We start from the raw sequence: 13624 nt of genomic DNA on the forward strand, positions 1-13624 counted from the left end.
CTGATCTCCGGGTCACCTCTCACCCCTGAGGGCTCCCAGATTGTGAGAGGGGGCAGGCCAGGCTGAGGGACCACCCCCTCCAGTGCATGAATTTTCATGCACTGGACCTCTAGTTTATTTCATAAATGATTATTTATTGTTGTATATAGTTTTAAATGTTTGCTCCAGTTGTGTTTTTTCTCAAAGCAGGAAGGACCCTCCGTCTCCTACCACCCGAAGCCTAACCCTATTCACGTAAATTTGGGGGGATAGACATACTTAGAGGTGTTTAAGATTTCATAAAATCCCATCACACCTTACCACATGGATGAAGCTTGAAGACATTACATGCAGTGAAATAAGCCAGTCACAAAAATGCAAATAGTGCATGATTCCACTATATAAGGTGTCTAACCTAGTCAAATGTATAAAGCAGAGTGGTGGTTACCTGAGTCTGGGGGGAGGGGAAGGCGTGTTCCATGGGTAGTTCCAGCTCTATAGGATAAATCTGTTTCACAACGTGAGCTTCAGCTTTGTAAGATGAAAAAGTCCTAGAAATCTGTTTCACCTTGTGAATATGTATGCAGTGCTTAAAAAATGCCCAAGAAAGTAAATGCTATGTTATGTGTTTCTTACCACAATTAAAATTTATTTCCATGTTTCAGGTCTGAATCTGTGCAGGATGAGGAAACAGGTTTACCTATCAGTTGGGGCAATGAGCTTCACAGAGCCTGTAAATCACTCTCAGTGTCACCAAGGAATAATGTCATGTCAACACGTAAGTTGCCGTGGTGTCATATACCATTTTCCCTGTAGATTAGCATTTTGCATAGACAAGGAACAACGATCTGATGCCAAGTGCACTAGCCCAGCTGGACCCACAAGGCCCGGAGACACTGCCCACGCCCACAGCCTTCCTCCTGGCTTAGTCCGGCCAAATGCCTCCTCGGGATCGATTGCTGGGCGGAGGTCCTCCCTCGTCACAGAGCTTTTTGTTCTCAAGTGCACGCTCGGCTGCCTCAGCCCTGCCTTACCCATCCCACCTCCAAACCACTTTCACGTGTGTGTGTGTGTGTATAGTCCTATGTTTTCTGGAATATTTTTAGGATTGAACATGTCCTTTGAACTATGACAATACTGGATTACATGGATTATTTATTGCTGTATATAGTTCAAATGTTTGCCCCAGCTACATTTTTTCTCAAAGTCTTATTATTTTTATTAGATTTTTGTATAACATGTTTTTGGCAAGGTGGTATCTCCCTCCCCCCCACCCCCCCAGTTATACTTGGCATACAGCATTATGCTAGTTTCAGCTATACAACACAGTGATTAGACATTTATATAACGTATGAAGTGACCCACCCAGTAAATCTATACCCACCTGACACCATACAAAGTTATTACAATATTATTATGTGCCCTGAGCTGTACCTTACATTCCCCGTGACTATTTTTATAACTGCCACTTGTACTTATCAATCCCTTCACCTTTCACCAGCCCTGAAACTCCCTCCCATCTAACAACTGCCAATGTGTTCTTTGTATCCATGAGTTTGTTTCTCTTTTGTGTGTTCACTTATTATTTTTTTTTTTTTAGGTTCCACAGGTAAGAGAAATCATATATTATTTGACTTGCTCTGTCTGACTTTTTTCATTCAGCATAATATCTTTTAGGTCCATTCATTCTGTCACAGATGGCAAGATTTCATTCTTTTTATGGCCCAGCAATATGCCATTGTATGTATGTATGGACCACATCTTTACCCAGTCATCTATTGATGGACACTTAGGTTGCTTCCATCTCTTGGTTATTGTAAATAGTGCTGCAATGAACAGAGGAGTACATACACCTTTTTGAATTAGTGGGAGAGGCAGGGAGAGAGAGGCTCTGGCCCTGGTTCTGAGAAGGGAAACTCAGCTGAGGCTGCAGACACTACGCATGATCACTGTGTCAGGTCACATCATGATGCCTGAGACACCTGGCAAGACTGGCACTAGCATAGGCACTTTGTGGGCTCAAGGCAGCATAACCATAAGGGCAGAGCTGGCATAGCCTGGGCTAATGATTACCTCCCAAACTCCAAAACCACAGCCTCTACAAACAGAGAGCAGCACACCAACACCGGGGAACAGGAGTCTGAACACGAATCAGGATCTTCATGAACAGCCAGTGGGAAAGCCCCAGAGGAACTGGTCCCTCCCGGAGCAGCCCCAGAACTGAGGACCAGCCCCCACCCCCACCTGCTCCCCAGCAGGACCTCAATGCCCAGCCAGAGGGGGCAGGCCAGAGGGGCTGCGCATACCAGACGAGCTTGTCTCTAGACTCTGGGTCTGGAGGTTAGAAACAGCAATCTTTCGAGGAAAAGGTCTAGCTCCTCACTACAGAGTGACACGGCGAGCATCTGGTTTTACACACTCCGGGACAGAGCGCCACAGAGACCCGGGGAAGCGGGTGACTGACGCGGGACTGGAAGGAGAGGCGGGTGTCCAGGCTACCTGTTGGGCGGCCGCCTTTTCTCTCCAGAAGCTTCATTTAGAAAGAGTGACATTTCATTCTGTTTCCATGTTGGCCGAGTTCCATTGCAGGCTTCAAACGTAATCTTCTAGACGGCGAGCAGAGCACAAGGCTCAGCATTGTCTTCTGACCGGGCCCTGGCCCGTCACAGTGGGTGCCCTGGCCTCTGTCTTAGTGGGTGCCCTGGCCTCCGTCTCAGCGGGTGCCCTGGCCTCCGTCTCAGTGGGTGCCCTGGCCTCCGTCTCAGTGGGTGCCCTGGCCTCCGTCACAGTGGGTGCAGTCATCAACCCCTGGCAACTAAATGCTCCCAATGCCAGCAGACAGGCCGAAAGCAACAGCAATTCTTTTTCTTCTTGTGTTTTAACTCTTCAGAGACACACAGCCAGCTCCGAGGAAGCCCCGAGGGGCCATTTCTTCTAACCAGGAACTCCTAGCCCCTCGCTTTTTCTTCCAAATTATAAAGCCTCGGAGGAGGAGAATCTCACCTTTCTCGGAGAGGATCACCTTGCGAGGATGTGACAGAGAGGAAGGCTCCTCTCCTCTCTGCAGACAGCTCCCAAGGACACGGAAGGGTCTGGATGGCATGCACCGGGGCACGCAGCGCATGGGCGACCGTCAGAGATACAGGATCTCCCAGGCCCCTCGAGTCAGGGTGTGGGAATGAGGGCTTCAGTTTTTAAGTTTTCCAGGGTCCTGGCCAGATAGCTCAGTTAGAGCACTGTCCTGATACACCAGAGGTGTGTGTTCGATTCCCGGTCAGGGTACACACAGAATTAACCAGTGAATGCCTAAATAAGTGGAATACAAATCAATGTTTCTCACTCCCCTTGCCTTCCTTTCTCTCTATAAAAGTCAATAAAGTTAACAACAAAAACCATCTTCCAGGCTGAACTTGCTGGCTGCCCACAATTAAGAATACAGAGACAGCCGAAGCTGGTTTGGCTCAGTGGTAGAGCATCGGTCTGCGGACTGAAAGGTCCCAGGTTCGATTCCGGTCAGGGGCATGTACATTGGTTGCGGGCACATCCCCGGTAGGGGGTGTGCAAGAGGCAGCTGGTCGATGTTTCTCTCTCATCGACATTTCTAGCCCTTCCTCTCTGTAAAAAACCAATAAAAAATATATATATATTAAAAAAAAAAGAAAAAAAGAGAGACAACTGGTAGTTACAAATGTCAATGCCTGATGATTTGCCAGGGAAAACCAGGGTGTTTTGGTCTGTGTTTTTTTTTTTTTTAATCAAAGTATCTTGCTTTTTGTTTCATATCCCACATATAAGTGAGGCCAGGCTACAGTTGTCTTTCTCTGTTTGACTTATTTCACTTCACAAAATGCCCTCAAGGTTCATCCACACCATTGCAAATGGCAGGGTTTCCTTCCTTCAGATGGCGGAGTAGTATTCCCTTGTATGCATACATACAACATCTTCCTCCAATCAAACCACAGTATGGTGGTTCCCAGAGGGGAGGGGGAGGGCCATGTTGAAGAGGAAAGTGCAATTTCACCTCTCAACCATGCTTTCAAAGTGTCCGAGCTTTCCTGCAGAGACCACTGTTAACAGCCTTTAAAAGAAAAAAAACTAAAACCTAACAAAACAAAACCACAAGTGGCACACGGAGAGCCACCCCATCTTTAAATAGAAAAGAGAAAAGCCACAACCTACATAGCCGCACACCTCAGTGTGACTGCAGCAGGCCCAGCGCAACCAGAGCACGCTCAGCCAACGGGGGCAGCAGGGCCCACACACTGCGAGCTGCTGAAGGCCATCCACTGAGCGAACAGTGCCCCGCTCAGGGCTCGGAGACCCCCTTCTGCTAACGCACGCCCACAATCGCTCAGATCTGTCCCATCGCTTTGGACTCACTCCACGAGAGCCCGGGGGCAGGGCTGTCTTTGGGGGAGTTCTCATTGACCACCACCTCCCAGCCACTGAGAAAACCGTGGCCGCACCAGCCGGCTTCCTCCACCGTTTCCTCTGTTCGGTGTTTCTGTTCTTTGTTCAGTGATGCATGATTTCATATCAAATGTAGGAGCTGCTCCGAGTGTGGCATTTCAGGCCTTGCTCTCTGCACCTACCGCATTTCAGTCTCACATTCTGCTATTCCCACCCGAATCCTCAGCCATTTCCAACTCTTGCCTGCCTCTCACTTGGAAGGCCCTGGGAGGCATCTGCCTGTGGCTCCCTCTGTGTGGGACGAAGCAGGACAAGCTGTGAGGACCACTGTGGCATTTCAACAGGGTCAACAATGCTAAAAAGCTACATTAAAAAAAACCTCAATAGAATAAAAGACACTCCTCTTTCCACCATGGTTTCAGGGTGGCTTTACTTTTTACGTTAATGATTTCTGAACTGAAACTTTCACAAATGTGTGAATTATTTAAAAAAATATATATATTTTATTGATTTTTTTTTTACAGAGAGGAAGGGAGAGGGATAGAGAGGTAGAAACATCGATGAGAGAGAAACATCGATGAGCTGCCTCCTACACATCCCCTACTGGGGATGTGCCCGCAACCAAGGTCCATGCCCTTGACCTGAATCAAACCTGGGACCTTTCAGTCCGCAGGCTGACGCTCTATCCCAGCGTTTTTCAACCGCTGTTCCGCGGCACACTAGTGTGCCGAGAGATGTTGCCTGGTGTGCCGTAGGTGCAGACAAGACAAGAATTTTATAATTTTTCACTATTTTGTTTACTTAATATTTCATAATAAAGTAATTATAAAATACTTTCTTTGTGTTTATTTGATTCCTATTCAAGAGAATTACTTTATATATAGTCAATATAGGCACAGAGTTAAATTTTTTAACATTTTCTAATGGTGGTGTGCCTCGTGATTTTTTTCATGAAACAAGTGTGCCTTTGCCCAAAAAAGGTTGAAAAACACTGCTCTATCCACTGAGCCAAACCAGTTCAGGCAATGTGTGAATTACTTAACTGCCCTCCTATGCCTCCCTTTCCCCACAAATTACAGGGGACTTTTCACTGTGGCCATTTCTGCATGATCTGAATTTTGGGTGTTATTTTCATAATTGCAAAAAAGCAATCTTGAGAACTGGGTTGATGTGGTGGTCACGGTGGGCTGCCTCGGGGTTTCCACACCTTCTCTGGGGAACTGCAGTTTCACCCTTTCTCTACGCAGGCAGTGGGCTTGGGAGGCTGGCCCTGCCTATCAGGTACCTCCATCATCCTTGTCAGTGATTGGTCAGGAACCCTCACTGGAGCCAATCAGGGCACGGTACTGGCAGCTATCAGAGTCTGTTACCGGCCCAGCAGTACATGTTGGTCCCATAAGCCTCAATGGAGGACTCATATTCCATGTTTCAGGGGGAATTTTCCTGTTTCTGTCTATTGGTAGACATGGAGAGTTGAACAGGAAGTAACTGTCCTACTCCTCCAAGGAATTTTAAACTTTCCTGAAATTTCCTGTTGTTTAATTGTGGATTTTCTGTACAACGTGGAATTCAAAGATAAGAAAAAACAAACTGTGGTTTAAGAAATATCTCCCTCTCCCTCTGGAGTTTAATATAGATAAGTACATATTAATTAGTGTAACACATTAGCACACAATTCCTATCTCTCAAGGGCTTGTTTGTTGGATGGTGAGGAAGACAAATAGTCAAAATACCACAGTCAGTTGGTTAACCCATCCTCCCATACACTAAAAGGTTGTGGGTTTGATGCCCAGTGAGGGTACATACCTAGGCTGCGGTTTGACCCCAGTCAATGCACATGGGGCAACCAGTCAATGATTCTCTCTCACATTGATGTTTCTCTCATTCTCTCTCTCTGTCAAATCAATAATAAGAAAAAGAGCGTACATCCACACATTAGATTAGTGGGGTGTGCCTGCATGCAGAATGGCAGCGAAGGAGCTTTCCCAAGTGGCTGCTGCAGATGGCAGAGAGGCAGGCCCCCCTGCTTGATGGCTGTGACCATCTCTTGGGCACCTGGTGGCCACCATGGCCAGGCAGGTACTGCTGGGCCAGAAGGTGGTGGTTGTGCACTGTGAGGGCATCAACCTTTCTGGCAATTTCTACAGTTGAAGTACCTGGCCCTGCCACTTCGAGCCCCCAGCCACATCTTCCATCAGACTGTGTGGAGCCTGCTACCCTGCAAGACCCAGCAGGCCAGGCCGCCCTGCGGGCCTCCAGGGGTTTGACGGGATCCCGCCACCTACAAGTAAAAGTGAGTGATGGTTCCCGCTGCCCTCAACGCTGAGCTTCTGAAGCCCACACAGAGGGCTGCTGCCTGGGGTGCCTGGCTCACGAGGCTGGCGGTCACAGCTGCGCTGGAGGAGAAGAGGGAGAGGGCCAGGCCAGCAGCCAGGAGAAAAAGCAGCTCCTGAGGCTTCAGGAATGGGCCCAAAAGAATGTGAAGGGGAACTGACAGACACACAAAGGTCCTGGAGACCATGGACTCCTGGTCTGAGCCCCATTAAGAAGAAAGAAAAGTGGGGCAAGGAGACATCAACCTGGGGCAATGGGTGAGACATGGAGTTCCAAAGGGCAACCTTAGGTCATGATTCCTTTTCCTGATTTCCCAGAAACTACATATTTTTATAAACACCATCTCTGTTCTCAAATAACTTATACTTTAGATGGGACAACAAAGGCTTACATAAATTATTGTAATGCCAGGTGGAGAGTGGCACGTTTCAGAGGAGCTTCAGGCACCGCTGAAGTCCAGGGGGAGGTCACTGAGCTGGGGACTAGTGGAGCCAGGCCAGGGAAAGCCCCAAGTCCTGAAACCGGCCCAGCGCTGCAGCCAGAGAACCACAGGGTCTCAGGGCGAGAAAGAACCTAAAGGCCCCTGGACTACCCGCTGCCTGAGAGCTGAGTCCTACCCACCGGACCTCCACCACAGCAATCCTGGCTTTGCTTAGAGACCTCCGGAGACTATTCCACCTTTGGCCGCCTGGGACCGCCAGACCCTTTTCAGCTTGGCCGCCATCGCCTGGTCTGCATCTCTGACACTGAGGCCACCCAGGCGGGGCGGCCCTCCATGGCCCAGCTCTCTGGCTGCTGACAGTAGCTGCTATGTGGCCTATACCAGGTCTTCTCTCCTTCAGGTCCCCATTCCTTCCGAGGCTCCTCAGGGACATGGTCTCGAGTCTCCTCTCTGGTCATTCGCAGACGTTACTAAGATCCCTGGGGGGAGCCTTAGAGAGTGACGGCCATAATGTCCAGAGCACTCATTTGCACCCCGCAGGGACAAGCAGACCCCTCCGGCCTATCACTGCAGCTCACGGGAAACGGCTGTAGGCAGCCACGGCACATGTTGGTGCAGACGGTGCCGGCCTGGCACTAAAACCACCAAGCTGATTTTCACCCCACGTGTCCCTACCCCACAGGCATCTTCCCCATCTTGTACGTATGAAGTGGTGTGCTAGAGCCTGACACGAGAGAGCTCACCTTTCTCAACTAATCCCTACCAAGAGCAATTACCTTTGCAGCTGGTCAACAGTGTGCAAAAGGACGCACCGAGTGTGGAGAGTGAGCTCACAGAAAGGGAAGTGCTCACAGATACGAGCATTTAGGCCTTTCCCAGGAGATAGACGGAGACCGGACGTCTAAAAACGCAACCCGAGAGAGCTGCGGAGGGCCCTGGAGCGGAAAGGGATTGAGGATGTCCGAAAGCCAGCCAGATCGGGAGGAGAGGGAAGGCCCGAGCGGTGGCTACTGGACACATCCTGCTCCAGCCAAGCACACGTGCTCATGCTGATGAAATGCTGAGTCGGTGAACGTCCAAGGGCGGAAGCAGCGCGGACAGGAAGGCTCCGTGATCAGCAAGACCCCTGAGACACAGTGTCTGCATAGGCCAAGCTGTGTGTCTAACCACACTCTCTCCATTTACTTCGGTGTCTGCACCACTAAGAGTGTGAGGCACTCATGATAGAGAGATTAAATCGGAACCATGGCAAGAAAAACCAGGATTAGAAGAGGAACGTGTAGATATTATCTAACTCACCTTGAAGGACCACCCTACCACACCGATGCAGTTCTCTACATTGCACAGCTAAGAACCCTGGGTCTCAAAACAATGCAGTGTCTTGCCCAAGGTCACCTTGCTCCTAAGTGACATTTACATTTGATTCTACGTCAGGAACTTCAGCTCTCTCCCTCTGGAGTCCACCTCTTCTGGTTTCTTCTCCTGGACTCCCGACCCAGGCAGAGCGCTCGGTCGTCGGGAGCTCAGACTCTGAAACGATACTGCTGGGGCCAAGCCCCGACTCCACCCCTTACTCGCCATGGTAACCGTGCACAGGTGCCGGTCTCCTGTCCCCCTCGGCCTCAGCTGGGGGATGGGATTAATAACAGTGCCTCCGTCCCAGGGCTGTTCCGAGGGCTAAATGAGTTTACATGACTAACGCACTTTTACAGGTTACACAGTGCACACTAAACTAGATGAGTTAACTAAATTAGATGTGAACTTGGGCAAGCAGCTTAACCTCCCAGGCCTCATCTGTAAAATGGGGAGAATACAGAGAAATCTCCCAGGCACAGCAACTAACTACCACATGAAAAGCACCTAAGTATGCTTGGTTACCATCACGCTACCTTACTTAAAATCATCTCTTCTTTCATCCATTACTGGATAATTTAAGCACTCATATAATCAGGGAAATGGGCATTTAATAGGTCAACTGACTTAGAAAAATAAATTTAAGAAAAAATCTTGAAATACAGTGTGAAATCATTAGAAAGAAGATGAAATACAGGAATGACAGAAGATCCTAAAATAAATCCTTCCCATTCTGTTTTAAGAATGTGACACTGACAGCACTGGGGCATGCTAACCACATGACAGGTGTCCTCGAGTTCAGTGAGTGGATTCCCCCTGACCCCGTGACCTCGGTCACGGAAGAATGCTGTGGGCTAGGGCGCAGAGTCTGCTGTGTTTTAGGCTGGGTTGTCCCTGATTCTGGTTTTAGAGTGCTAAGACTAAGTGCTAAGTGTTTTCTCCCTCTGTTTATAATTTTAATGAACATTTACTTATAATACGTTAGAGATGATACTACTGTTTAAATGTGTGTTTGGAAATGTTTTCATTTAAACCACACCAGTGGGATATCTAACCTTGACGCGGTCAGGATCCACATAATGCACTTTTTTCATATCACATTCTTCATTAATATAATTTATCTTGAGGATATAAAGGATCCACACTCCAAACACAAGAAGTATACACCTAGAAAAGAAAAACCAATTAATTGTATGATGCAGTCACGTGACAAGTAAGAGTGATCATGGGAAATAAGTGAAAACCTAACCCAAATTCAGTTTGACTGCTGTGCAGCGCCAAAGTATTGTCTTTACAGTTGACCTCAGGGTGACCCCTTAAGACACTACCTATTCCCTGAGAAGATAAATTAGTCATTTATCTGGACTTTGTTAAACTTTGCCAGGTTACTGAACATAACAAAACAAAATAAAATCAAGTAATAGATTTTTTTATTATTATTTTTTATTGACAGTGAGGTTCTAAGTAGGTCTCTCTCTCTCTATCTCTCTTTTAAATATTTTTTATTGATTTCAGAGAGGAAGGAAGTGAGAGATAGAAACATCAATGATGAGAGAGAACCATTGATCAGTGCCTTCTACATGCCCCCTACTGGGGATCAAGCCTGCAACTGGGGTATGTGCCCTGACAGGAAATCGTACCAGGACCTCTAGGCTTGATGGTTTTGTGTTGTTTTTAAAAGAAGGGAAAAAGGGTGTTAAAAGCAGGCCCAGACCCCTCAGTACTGTACCTCCTGGTCATGAGCCTGTCTTGCCCACACTGGGAGGAGCGTGGGGTGCAGGGCTAGTCTATTCTATTTACTGTCACATGGCCTGCACCCAACACAGGGCCATGCATGTGCAGGCCTCAATAAATATTGGTTAAGTGACTAAAAGGAGAAGGAAAGTGGTATAGTAAGTATTTATGAATGTACATTTCCTTTCCTCACCTTTTAAAATCTGTTCCTTCTATTATAAATTAATGAAGTGAGATGTGAAACCAGATTTCAGAGCTCTGTTTCTACAGTTAGACATGAAAAAGGGGGTAATTTTCAACTTGGTTCAGCTGCTACCATACATATAAAACCAACAAGTTCCTCCTTTCACAATCACAACACTTATTAGGATGTAAAGGTGACCTGGCTGAGACACCTGTCATCCTTTTCAGCATTCAATATTTAATGCTATTCAAATGCCTTTAGGGGTTTTTAATTAATCATATTTTAGATTAACTTAAATAGCTAAGGGAAAAAGCCCTCTTTTGTTATATAACGGCAGGAAGAGCTGTGCACGGTCAGAGCTGCCCTCGTGGGCATCCGAGCTCAGGTGCAGAGCCTGAGGGCCCCTGGCGGGGCACTGCCCTCTTACCAAGTGCAGTCTGATGCACGAGAATCCAGGGCACCCGCACGGACGCGCTAATGAATGTGCCTTTAAGTGATCCTCTGACCAAGTGTGATCACGAGTAAAAGTCATCGTTAGGGCTCTTATTGAACGGTATTTCCAGTTCCACACAGCTGACCCAAATTGGGGGATCTTTTGGCCCGAGGGCTCATACTTACTTGAAAATGTCTTTTAACAACATGTTGGGTCTTCGCATCTTGTTCTGAGCTCGGGTGTACCATTGCAGGGAGGGTCTTGGGTAATCGCTTCTCAGTTTCGCACAGTGGTACTCGCTTGGCATCGCTGTGAAGAGGGGGGAAGAGAGCAGGAGGAGGGAGAAGAGGGACCGTTGAGGTGAATGATACTTTTAAAGAGCCTTCATGGGGCACATCCATACCAAGGACTGCTACTCAGTCATAAAAGGAGTGATCTACTGATACATGCAACAACCTGGATGAATCTGGAAAGAATTATGCTGAGCCAAAGACTAAGAGGTCACATATTGTACGATTACGTTTATACAACGTTCTTGAAATGACAAAATTATAGAAATGGAGAACAGATTAGTGGTTGTCAGGAGTCATATAAGGAATGGTGGGTACGGAAAAAGGCAACATGAAGGAACCTTGTGGGGGTGAAAATGTTCTGTAACTTTGCCTGTATCCCAGTTGTGATATGTACTACGGTTTTGCAAGATGCTACCAGTGGGGAAAACTGAGTAAAGATTACACAGGATCTAAAAAAAAAAAAAAGAGCCGGGACCAGTTTGGCTCAGTGGATAGAGCGTCGGCCTGCGGACTGAAAGGTCCTGGGTTCGATTCCGGTCAAGGGCATGTACCTTGGTTGCGGGCACATCCCCAGTTGGGGGTGTGCAAGAGGCAGCTGGTCGGTGTTTCTCTCTCATCGACGTTTCTAACTCTCTGTCCCTCTCAATTCCTCTCTGTGTAAAATCAATAAAATATAAAATAAAAAAAATAAAAAAAAAAGCCCTATCTAATTTGGCTAAGTGAATAGAGCATCGGACTCCAGACCAAAGGGTCCCAGGTTCAATTCCTGTCAAGGGCACATACCTTGGTTGTAGGCTCCTCCCCTGGTTGGGGTTCGTGCAGAAGGCAATCAATCAATGTGTTTATCTCACATCGATGTTTCCCTCTGTCTTTCCCTCTCTTCCACTCTCCCTAAAAATTAATGGAAAAAATGGTGAGGATTAACTAAAAAAAAAAAATTACACAGGATCTCACTGTATTATTTCTTACAATTGTATGTGCATCTACAATTATCCCAAAATAAAAAGTCTATTTTTTTAACAAGCCTTTACCTTTTAGAGATACGTGTGGAAATATCTATAATAATAAAAGCGTGATATGCTAATTAGACTGGAGAGCCAAACGACCTCTGGGTGACCTTCCAGGCGAAGCCGGGATTGCAAGGGTGGGGGGCAGCCACTGCGGCTGTGAGGGCCGAGCCCCTTGCACAGGTTTCGTGCATCAGGCCTCTAGTTTATAGATAAAAGAAGAGAAATGAGATTTGCTTCAAAAAAGTCAGGAAGGGGCTAAGTATGTGGTGGGGAAACAAATGACACAAGACTAGCTTTACACTGGTTATTGTTGAAGCTGGATGATGGGTACACAAGCTCATATAAATCTCAATAATCTCCTACTTTTTAAAATCCTCACCAGAGGATTACCCCCGGACCACCCCCATTGATCTTTAGAGAGGGAGTGGAAGGGAGGGAGAAGGGGGAGAGAGAAACATCGATATGAGAGACACACAGACTGTTTGCCTGCTGCAGGTACGTGCCCTTGACTAGGAATCGAACTGGAACCCTTCAGTCAGTGGGCCGACGCTCTAACTACTGAGAAACCGACTAGAGCTCTTACACTTAAAAAAAAAAAATTTTTTATTCTTCTTTTTAGAGGGGAAGGAGAAGGGGAGGGGGAGGGGGGGAGAGAGGGAGAGTTAGTGGAGCAACAAGAGAGAAGGGGCCTGGGTCCTTGGACAACCCCAACGGCAGAGCCACCATTCCACCTTGGATTGCCTGCCTCGGGCTGGGACATGATGCAGAAATAAACTTCTGTCTTGTTCAAGCGATTGTTAGTTAAATGCAGTGACAGATCTCAACTAATATAGGTACCTATCGCTATAATAAATTTATATATCGATTTAAGAAATGTCTTAGTCTCTCAACCAGGAGGAAGTTCTATCTCATTATTCACTTCATTTTCCCCATTAGGATTGTGCCATTTTGTTTGGGGGGGGGGGGAATTATCAAACTGACATTCAAGTATTTATTTATTTTTATTACTATAAACAATCTCTCCCTCAAGACCAATTCCGTGTAGCATAGAGTGTAAGAATTTTCACAGATATGTATGATTCTACTTGAGCAGTTTCAGAAAGATGGTGCCCAGGACTTCACTAGTAAACCCTTGCTGAAGAACCTACTGAATTCTTTCTTTAAAAAAAAAAAAAAAAAAAAAAATATATATATATATATATATATATATATATATATATATATATATATATATATTATTGATTTTTTACAGAGAGGAAGGGAGAGGGAGACATCAATGAGAGAGAAACATCAATCAGCAGCCTCCTGCACCTCTCCTTTCTCCCCCCTTGGATGTGCCCGCAACCAAGGTACATGCCCTTGACCGGAATCGAACCTGGGACCTTTGAGTCTGCAGGCCGACACTCTGTTATCCACCGAGTCACACGGGTTAGGGCCCGAACTCTTAAATGA

At 46.8% G+C, this 13624-nt stretch overlaps 1 protein-coding gene across 3 annotated transcripts in view; it reads right to left on the reverse strand.

Moving 5' to 3' along the window:
- The window catches only part of ST3GAL5 (ST3 beta-galactoside alpha-2,3-sialyltransferase 5), a 39916-nt gene that overhangs the window by 7279 nt on the left and 19013 nt on the right, over positions 1–13624 (reverse strand). For 2 of the 3 annotated variants that reach the window (XM_045580964.1, XM_036435906.2), the window contains exons 2-3: positions 11055–11178; positions 9574–9685 (exon numbers count right to left, since the gene is read on the reverse strand). In XM_045580964.1, coding sequence (XP_045436920.1) covers positions 9574–9685; positions 11055–11178 — 236 coding nt within the window. Of the gene's footprint in view, positions 1–9573; positions 9686–11054; positions 11183–11524; positions 11612–13624 lie in introns of those variants that run through there. The other variant, XM_036435905.2, reaches the window with a different exon arrangement.

This window comes from Pipistrellus kuhlii, unplaced genomic scaffold, assembly GCF_014108245.1.
Source record: "Pipistrellus kuhlii isolate mPipKuh1 unplaced genomic scaffold, mPipKuh1.p scaffold_m20_p_13, whole genome shotgun sequence".
Classification (NCBI taxonomy): Eukaryota; Metazoa; Chordata; class Mammalia; order Chiroptera; family Vespertilionidae; genus Pipistrellus; species Pipistrellus kuhlii.